Genomic DNA, 10200 nt, shown 5'->3' with positions numbered 1-10200 from the left:
AACCTGCACGTTATGCACATGTACCCTAGAACTTAAAGTATAATAATAAAAAAAATAAAAAAATAAAAATTTTGGGTCTAATCAGTAGTTTGACCTAACCATAGTAGTACAAAAGTTGTAGTATGCATCTAGCTACTGGTAGTTCCTAGAGTTTGTGGGCAGGCAACTGGGCTTACAAATGGTGTCTGAGCATCTGAGAGGCTGCTGTAGTTACATTTTCCCCAGGATGGTAGCTGCATGGGCAGGCAGATTTCCGAAACGAACCATTTTGACCTTTCTCCTAGGCTCAGTACAGTTGGATCCTCCCGGGCAGCTAAATCGCTTGTTCGGTACAGCATGGCGGGCAAGAAGACCTGGAATGAGGATCACCTTGTTTTTTTCCTGCAAAGTCATGAATAATGTGACATTGAACAATGCCCATTCCTTTACTACTGTTCTCCCCAGAAACCCTCATGCAATGGGGGAAGGAACGGGGGAGGGAGGAATATTGGCTGAGAAGTCAAGTGGAATGGGTCCTAGTTCCAGTCTGTTAATGACTCCCTGAAGAGTTTTTTCCTCCTTGGGCCTCAGACTCTTCACCCCAGAAGGGATTGTTAAGGGGTCTCAGAAGTGAGACTCAGAGAACACACCTGCTGTGTCTTTGTGTGTGTGTGGGGGTGTGTGTGTGTGTGTGTAGGTAGATATGTGTTTAAGGAAATTCTCCTGCTTGGAAACCACAGCTGCTAAACTAGAGGGTTGCTCAAATCTTCTTTTGACTGAAAGCATAGTCTGAGGACCGGCAGTAATAACATTGTCTGAGAGTTTGTTAGAAATGCGGAATTTCAGGCCCTTTACAGAAGTATTGAATCACAATCTCCAATTTAACAAGATCCTTAAGGGGATCCCAATGGGCATTCAAGTCTGAGATGCACTGCTCCAGAGGACCTGGGATAAGACAAATGTCAGCCTGAAAAAAGAATGAGATTTGAAGTCAGGAGACCTAGGTGTTAGTTTTAATTCTGCCCCTCACTGGCTGTCCAAATTGGGCAAGTCAAGTAATCACCCTGATCCTTTTTCTGTAAATAGGGTGCTCTAATAACTACAGAATGGTGTCAAGATCAATGGTGTATGTTCTGGAGCCAAACTGTCTAACCTTAAATCCTGAGTTCATTTATCAGCTATGAAGCTTTTGGCGAGTTGCCTGATATCTGTGGGCTTCAGTCTCTTTATCTGTAAGATAGGGTATCATAATAATGACAGACATTGAGAATTTTTAAATGGGCTGGGTGCGGTGGTTCATGCCTGTAATCCCAGCACTTCGGGAAACTGAGGTGGGCTGATCACCTGAGGTCAGGAGTTCAAGACCAGCCTGGCCAACATGGCGAAACCCTGTCTCTACTAAAAATACAAAAATTAGCTGGGCACGGTGGCATGCGCCTGTAATCCCAGCTACTTGGGAGGCTGAGGCAGGAGAATCACTTGAATCCAGGAGGTGGAGGTTGCAGTGAGCCGAGATCACGCCACTGCACTTCAGCCTGGGTAACAGAGTGAAACTCTGTATTAAAAAAAAAGATTTTAAAATGAAGTAATTAATGTAAATCACATAGCACAAGCCTGGCATCATGTAAATTCACTGTACATCTTATTATACTCTCACTTCCTGTACTATCTTTCAAGAACAGAAAGAGATATCTAAAATAGAGCCACCTGGAGGCTAGCTGAAGACTCCTAACTTTGGTGTTTATCATAGTATACATAACTCTCAACAATGGGCACAGTCGCTCAAAGACTGGAGCTCTAACCTCTGAACCACCAGACAGGCATGAGATTGGCTTCATGATATTATCTTAGGCAATCAACCAGTTCCCTTGTGTGTATTCCCCATTCCTTTGTTGTCTATTCCAGTTACACTCACTCTAGATACTCCCTTCCCTGTGAAAATCCACAGAGCAGCCATATACAGAGCAGTGCCATCCAGGTAGGAGATGACCACTTGTAACTGGCTTTCCTTTCCCTACAGGAACTTACACAGTTCAAAAAATGGAATGTCATCAAGGCATTGCCTGGTGGGCCTGTCGCCACACTTACTGGAGGGAAAGGATCTAGGAAGAGGGAGGTTCCAGGGACCATCAGCAACATGCCAAACCACAGCAAGAAATCAAGCATGACTCAGCTCCTGCCCACTGCAATTACTCAGGACCTCTGCCCTTCAGATGTGGAAAAAGCCCAGCAGTGCCTTGCAGTAACTGCTGCTGAGGTCTGGAACTTCCTGACAACCTTGCAAGTCCTTTGATAAGGGGAGGCTCAAACTGGATTTCAGAAGGCCCACCGCACCAGGATGACTGAAACAAACTGTGGACTGGGTATCAATGCAAATAATATTGTAGCATCAGGAATAGAATAAATTTCAGCTCAATAAGAAGCCTAACTTATGCATTTAAAAATGTCTGCAGGTAGATACAAGTAGTGATCCTGGACAAAGTTGGTGCCAGGCACAGGCACACCTGTGCAAGGAAATGGCAAAAGGGAAGCCCACAGTATGGAAAAGTCCAAAAGGGGCACCGGCATGTTCCATAGTGTGGGAGAGAGGAAAATGAAAACACCATTTACCAGGTGCCTGCCAAGGGCTATTTCTGGGCCTGCAGCTCTAGAGATGTTCCTCTGAACAAAACAGGAGCCATCTAGGACAGGTGGTGCTTGGCTATGACAACGAGGAGGGAACTTAAGTCCAACGGGTCAGTAAGTGATGGATTTGAGTCTTCTCTTCTACTGGATTAGTAGATCCCAACAGTCAATACGATGGGGGTTGGAAAAACTTTCCTGTGTTTCATGATACCCGAATGCCAATGTCATGAATGGCAAATGCTAGCATCCCAATATCAGTGTGCCCTTCATGAAACCCCATGCAAAGATTCAGCCCCTTCTCCTAATGTTCAAGCACCTGTTCCTGCAGAATCAGGATATGAAGAGAGGCTGGCAAAGGCCACAAACCAGGTACTTCTGCAGCTTGCAGGAGGGCAGAGGTTGGGGTGGTTTCTGTGCTGTCCACAGGACACTGTCATACTAACTCTATTAATCCTTTCCTACCTAGAGATAATGATACGAGAAAAGAAAGTTATCAGTTCACCTCTCCTCTAGAAATAAATAGGGTGGTATCTCTGAACCTGGCCATCGTTAACAGATGCAAATAAAATACAGAGTGGGCAATAATGCAATGCACATACGCCCAAGACAAAGCGGGCTGGCACAAATAAGGAAAGGGGCTTCATTTCTGAAAATACCAGCTCCACTTAACACTGGATACTCTCCTGCCTATGGAAATCCACAGGAGCAGTTGCAGAGAGCACAGCATGTTTCATAGTGTTGGGAGAGGACAGTGAAAACTGACATTTACCAGGTGCCTGCCATGGGCTATTCCTGGGCTTGAGGCTCTAAAGATGTTCCTTTGAACAATAACAGCAGCCATCTAGGATAAGTGGTCCTCAGCTGTGGGAGAAAAGGGGGAAATGAGGCCCAAGAAGCTAGTAAGTGGTGGATTCCAGTCTTCTCTTCCAATGGATTAGAAGACACCAATGTCCCAAGCAGGGTGTTTCTTAATTTTTGAATACTAACATCATGAATAGCAAATGCTGGCATGGCAATAAAAGCGTGCCCTGCATCTGGTCACATCTAAAACATCAGTCCCTTCTCTTTCTGAAGAAATGCCTGTTCCTGCAGAATCAGGATATGGAGAGATGCTGGTCAGGGCACAGATCAGGTGCTTTCGCAGTTTGCAGTTTATTGTCCTCAGGACACTGTCATACTATTAGCCCTTTCCTGCCTAGTGATAGTGATGTCTGAAAAGAATGTTATCAGTTCACCTCTCCTCTAAAAACAAATAGGTTGGTATCTCCAAACCTGGCCATCAGCAACACATACATATGAAATTCTGAATGAGCAATAATTCACTGCTCATATGCCCAAGGGAAAACAGGTTCTTTTCCTAGGACTTGTACAGGAGGCTTAGACAGGGTGACTTCTCAGGGGATGGCTGTACTGAGTTTGCAAATTTGGACTGAGACTCATTCAAACTACCTGGGGAATGCAAGTTAACCTGCAGAGGAGAAAGAGAAAAAGGAGAAAGACCCATGTTCAAATGGAAATTAAATACATATCTGATGGATTCCATGATCAGCTGTGACACTTTCATCTATAAACAGTGTCTGGAACCAGTTGGCTCCAGCACAGAAGGGGCTGCTTTGTACCTGGTGGAGACTCTGCCATACCTGACCCAAGGAAGCCTGCTTGGTGACCAGGCAGCCACAGAAGGATGAAGAATACACTTGGTCTGTTTCCCCCAGGTCCAGACAGGAAACAGAAAACTTTCCTCAAGGCTACTGTACAGGCCTTTTTAGGGGACCATGTTGCCACTGGCTGGCAATCTGAGAGAAAACACCTCTCTGCTATTTACAGTGCGTTTTCAAAAAAGTAAAATCCAGATTCTCCCAGGGGTCTAGGATCTCAGGAATTGGAGCCCCTCTATTGAGTAGAGAAAAATCGGAATGAGGGTTTCTTTCCTCATTTCAAGAGATTGCTGGCTCTGCAGCCCAGCTCAAAAGCGCATCCTCCAGGCCACTCCCCCGCCTGAGCCAGACCCCTTGCTCTCATGACTCTCTGAGCGCCAGCCCCATGGTCGGGTTCCCTGAGACCCGCCTGGACCTTAGACGGCCGCGCCTCCGAGCGCTATTGACGCCGGAGGCGCGACTCTTTTTCCTATTCCCAGGAGGGGAAAAAAGCGGGAACAATGGCTTTCGGGACAGAGGGACGCGAACACCCAATGCCGCAGCGACTGGGAGGGTCGCGATGCAGGAGGACGAAGTGGGAGAAGGGGCACTTCGGCCTCCCTGCGGGCGGGAGCTAGGCCGCTGGAAAGTCCGCTTGCCTCTCGCCGCCAAGGGATGACCCCCTGGGCCTTTTGTACCACTCGCCACGGAAAATGGTCACACGCTTTTGTCCCCAATCCGAACACTATCGGAAACACAGGGCCCCTGGAAGCCGCCACATTGGCCATTGGCGGTGGCGCACCCACCCCCCGTGCTACTGCGCGTGCGCGGCGCTGCGACACACTCCGACCCCATCCCGCGTTCCCAGGGGGCGGTGGGAAGCGGAAGTGCTCGGCTGACCCCGGCGGGCGGTTCCTAGTTCACATTAGCTGTTGTTGTCGGCCTCTGAGGTTTCAGGCTCTTGGCGGTGAAGTAAGAGGGACGCGGAGGTGGTGATAGTTTTGATGGGGGACGGGGGTTGACGGGACCATGGGGTCATGGGACGCCTTTGTGGGTGACAGGGTGGCTCTACAGCCTAGCTCAAAAGCCTATCCTCCAGGCCACTTCCCCGCCTGAGACAGACCCCTTGCTCTCAGGACCCTCTGAGCCAGGACCAGGGTCGGGTTCCCTGAGACCCGCAGGCCTGTGGGCGTGAGTGTTGGCGAGGTTCGGGCCCAGCAAGTGACTGATTGATTGAGTCACTCGGCCCCTGTTCCCTGAGCTCCTAAAAATGCCAGGCAACCTTGGAAATGTTTCATATTAATCTTCACAGGAGCCCTGTGAGGTGTTACATGATTATTTTCATGTTATAGAGAGAAAATGGCTCAGTGTGGCTTGGCAACCTGTCCAAAGTCACATAGGTAGCAAACCCGAGGAATCCTTTTTCATTTCCTGTGCTTTGTTTATCGTGTTTATTGTTTCCTGTGTGTCTCCCCCGCTAGACTAGAAACTCTGCAGGAGCTGGGACTTTGAGATTTTGTTCACTGATGTATTTCCAGCACGGAGAACGGGCTCATGGAAGGCACTCATTTCTTCAGTGAATAAAAGTGGCACAGCAGTCAATCAGTTGGTTCCAAAGCCCAGACTCAGGAAGGCAGGGTTTTAGTCACTGGGGATAATTGAGCTGTGCATGAATGTTAATTAACTCTTAAAGCTAGAATGAGGCGTTGGTCCCTCTTCTATTGGGTAAAAACCTTTGGGTTTTACTCAACTTCACTGCATGGAAGGGAGCATAGGTGTTGCTAATTGAATCTCCTGTGGTCATTGTGTTTCAAGGGTCAGAGTGCAGACCTGAGACCACTGCTACACCGACTTCAGACTCCAGTTTATCTGTGCCCCGGCTTCCTCACTTAGTCTCAGAAGACTTAGGCTGAGGCCCCAGGAGGAGGTGAGTTCCCTGGGTCACAGGCAGAGATCTGGTGCTATAGTGATGGCCCCAGCTGGGGTGTGTTTGTCTCTGAGTCCCTTGGTCCTGCCGCCTTGGACATAAGAGAGGTACACTGAGCTGAGGCGAGTTGGAGGAGAAGCCTCAGTCCAGAGTCCAGACCCAGATCCTCAGGGCAGAGAAAGGAGGCTCATAGGACAGCAGGTCCTAGAAGAGCTGGACCCGTAGTGACCTTTGTCCCTCACTTCTGCTGAGACAGAGCAAACTGGCTCAACTTCCAGGTGCCATCGAGGACCATGTGACAGTGCAGTTTGATTCCTACTGGAGGAGGGACAGGTGAAAGTCACAGGTGAATGGAGGCATGGGTGCCTTCCATGGGGCAGGTGCCCTGCTGTAGTGGCTGCAAAGGCAGGATGAGGCTGGGAAGGATCACAGCCAGCCACAGAGGATTGGCCTCTCCTAGCACACCTATTTGTGCACCCCGCGCTTCCTTCTCTTGCCATTGGCTTTTTCTGAATTTGAGTCAGCCCCCCACATCATCAACCAGGCACCTGCTCCAGGGGAAATGCGAGTGTCCCTTCATCCTGACCAAAGTGCAGAAAGTATGTTTTTAGTTTATAGAATTTCAGAGTAGTCTCTAGGTATGCTGTCATCCAGCTCTGCTGCCTTATTTCAATGTTTAATGAAAGTGGGCTGGTGACATGACCTGCTAAGCTACACCAAGCTGAACCCTGTTACCTTGATACTGTCGCAGTGATTGCTGCAGTATGCAATGGTTGCTCTGCACAGAAGCTCCTTGCTGGAACTTTCTTTTGAAAAACTGCCAAAGAAGGAGGAGCCTGGCAATCAAAATGCAAATTGTGAGAAAGGAGGAAGTGGTGGGGTGGGAACAGGGTAGGTGGCCAGTTAAAGAGGCAGATGCGGGGGAGCAGGCACAGTGGTTTTCAGCCCCTCACAGAACTGACAGTGCTGGGCTGTTACCACCCAGCCCCACACCTCTCCTCCCCTGCAGCACTCTGAGCCCTTGTTGGCCTCCTTCCTCCAGACCACATCAAGAGATCCTACTCATACATACTTGCAGAGGGTCTTTTCACCTGTAGGACTCAGTTTGATAAGAGGTAATTTTTAATAATTTTTCAGTTTTGTTTTACTAGTGATATTCTTTATCAAAAATTGAGAAAATGCAAATAAAAGAAGAAAATTGAAATCACCACTCAATAGTAACCAATATCAGCATTTTAATAAATCCTCTGAGACGTCATATATGTGCATATTGATTATCAAAAATGAGATCACACTGCACTTGCTTTCTTGGAAGCTGCTTTTAAACACATTAGGAACTAAAAACCAATTCCATAGCATTTTGAAAGCCTGTTCAGTATACCTGCTTTTGCATGTGTCATATTTTTTAACTGTGTCCTCTTTGCTGCCCATTTAGTTGCTTCCAATTTTTTTGTTTGTTTATTTGTTTTTTGTTTAGACAGAGATTCCCTCTGTCGCCCAGGCTGGAGTGCAGTGGTGCCATCTTGGCTCACTGCAACCTCCCCTTCCTGGGCTCAAGTGATCCTCCCACCTAGCCTTCAGAGTAGCAGGGACTACAGGTATGTGCTACCATGTCTGGCTAATTTTTGTAGAGATGTGGTTTCGCCATGTTGCCCAGGCTGGTGTCGAACTCCTGGGCTCCAGTGATCCGCCCACATCGGCCTCCCAAAGTGCTCGGATTATAAGCATGAGCCTCTGCACCTGGCTGCTTCCACATACTAATATTTTAATGGTAGAAATGACTACAGTTAACATTCTTTCAACTTTTCCACATTTAGAATTGTTTCATTATGACAAATGTCTAGGAATAGAACTCTTAAGATAAAGGAGATGTTAATTGTAACTGGTTTCTAAAGTAGATATCTTTAGACACAAGTCATACATCTGTCCAGTAAGGGAAACAAAATTTCATTTGCAAAACCTACATGATCTTAGTAGAGTTTCATGGAAACAGCTGGAGCTACCAGGTCATGTTTTTAGATCATTCTCCCCAGGGTACAAGGGTAATTATTATCAGGATGGTAATGGTGGTCTAATGGCTGTACCTACCGAGTGTACTCTCCTAATTTTGCCTTTATAGATCTCCATCCTTTATCCAGAGCAGAACAGGATGGCCATGTCCCAGGTGAGTTCCTAATTTACCCATACTTTGTTTCCAGTGAAATTGAGGCAAGGTTTGGAATCTATATAGCAGACTTGAAAATACCAATTATCCCCTCTTCTCTGGCTGTTTTCTGTTCAACTTGTTCTCAGCCTCTGGTTTCTCTAATCCTTCCCCTCACCAGGAGAGAGGAAAGACAAAAGATTCCTCTCTGGACTTCTTGTTCTTTTTTTTTCTTTTTCTTTTTCTTTTTCTTTCTTTTTTTTTTTTTTTTGAGACAGAGGCTCACTCGGAGTGCAGTGGCACAATCTCAGCTTGCTGCAACCTCCACCTTCTGGGTTCAAGTAATTCTCCTGCCTCAGCCTTCCGAGTAGCTGGGATTACAGGTGCCCACCACCACGCCTGGCTAATTTTTGTATTTTTAGTAGAGACGGGGTTTCACCATGTTGGCCAGGCTGGTTTTGAACTCCTGACCTCAAGTGATTCCCCCACCTCGGCCTCCAAAGTGCTGGGATTACAGGCGTGAGCAACCATGCTCTCTACTTGTTCTTCTGAGAACTGTACCTCATCTTCTCTTCATTTCCTTCTCACAGAAGATTGTTTAAATACATAGGTTCATCTTGCTTTTTCCTCTTTCTTCATTTCTAGATCACTTGGTCTTTTCATCATTCATATTTATGATAATAACATTGTGCATAATGTTTTGATGTGCGTAGAAAAAACTAGTAGCCCAAAGGATTCTGTCTTTCTCCCCCCAGTACCATGTTCCTCGTCAGAGAAGTCCATTGTTAACGGTTGGGTTAAATGGTGGGGTAGATACATTTATATCAATGTAAGGAACTAAGAACATATGCATATGTATTGTTTTTATGCTTTTACACAAATGGCATCATACTTCCATACCCATCTTGCCTTTTGCACCTGATTACTTTCTGGGTGGTGTCCCTTGTCGATACATAAAGATTGTTTCTATTTCGATTTCATAGTATGGATGTATTAATATCATGTAACTTTATGGATATTTAAGTTTTTAATTTCTTTTACTATTGTATACAGTGCCTCACGAACAACTTTCTCTGTATCTACTCATTCTATAGTACCAGTGTTTATGGAGGTTATACCTGGTAGTGGGGTTTTGACTAAAAGGTACTGAGACTTAAATTTGCCCTCCGCAATCCTTCATAATTACTCCTTTCACTAAATGTAAAGACCAGATAATTTCTGTGTTCCAATTTTCCAGGCTATTAAAGATGAAAAGTCACCCGGTTCATTTTGTGAAGCCACTTAACCTGAAATTTGAGGAAGGTACTACAAAAAAGAAAATCATAGACGAGTTTCCCTTAAGAATATAAATGTCAAAATATTAAAAACATTCTGAATAGAACATTAACAAATTGCATTGGGCATTTCAAAAGCAATGGATGCACGTGGTAAAAAAATTCAAACAAAAGCTTTGTTCGACAACAAAAAGTTTTTTGTGGTTTTTGTTTTTTGAGCAGGGTCTGGGTCTATGCCCCAGGCTGAAGTGCAGTGGTGCAATTTCAGCTCACTGCAACCTCCGCCTCCCAGACTCAACAATCCTCCCACCTCAGCTTCCCAAGTAGCTGGGACTACAGACACATGCCACCATGCCCAGCCAATTTTTGTATTTTTTGTAGGGATGGAGTTTTGCCATGTTGCCCAGGCTGGTCTTGAACTCATGAATCTCTTTCTCTGCTTATGCACAATCACTCGTTCTCTCCTGCATGTGCTCTCTCTCTCTCTCTTTCTCTTTCTCTCTTTAACAAGTTACAGTACATCCTGGTCTTTCTGGTCCTTTTTTTTTTTTAATGATCTTTTCATTTGTGTTAACTCTACACCAGGGTTTCTCAGTGTGGCACTATTGACATTTT

General features: G+C 46.0%; 1 protein-coding gene across 18 annotated transcripts in view; it reads left to right on the top strand.

Annotated features, from left to right (window-relative positions):
• Nucleotides 1-5055: 5055 nt before the first annotated feature.
• KRBOX4 (KRAB box domain containing 4) overlaps nt 5056-10200 on the top strand; it is a 39881-nt gene continuing 34736 nt past the window's right edge. For 15 of the 18 annotated variants that reach the window (XR_004434995.1, XM_033202035.1, XM_033202037.1 and 12 more), the window contains exons 1-3: nt 5056-5213; nt 6057-6168; nt 8288-8332. Coding sequence is in view for 16 of the 18 variants with exons in the window: in XM_033202035.1 (XP_033057926.1) it covers nt 8318-8332 (15 nt within the window). In the remaining 2 variants the exon portion in view is untranslated. Of the gene's footprint in view, nt 5231-6056; nt 6169-8287; nt 8333-10200 lie in introns of all 18 variants that reach the window. The other 3 variants (XM_033202040.1, XM_033202034.1, XM_033202029.1) reach the window with 2 other exon arrangements.

The sequence above is a fragment of the Trachypithecus francoisi genome, unplaced genomic scaffold (genome assembly GCF_009764315.1).
Source record: "Trachypithecus francoisi isolate TF-2019V2 unplaced genomic scaffold, Tfra_2.0 Lachesis_group6, whole genome shotgun sequence".
In the NCBI taxonomy this organism is placed as follows: domain Eukaryota; kingdom Metazoa; phylum Chordata; class Mammalia; order Primates; family Cercopithecidae; genus Trachypithecus; species Trachypithecus francoisi.
This window is presented reverse-complemented; position numbering and strand designations above follow the sequence as displayed.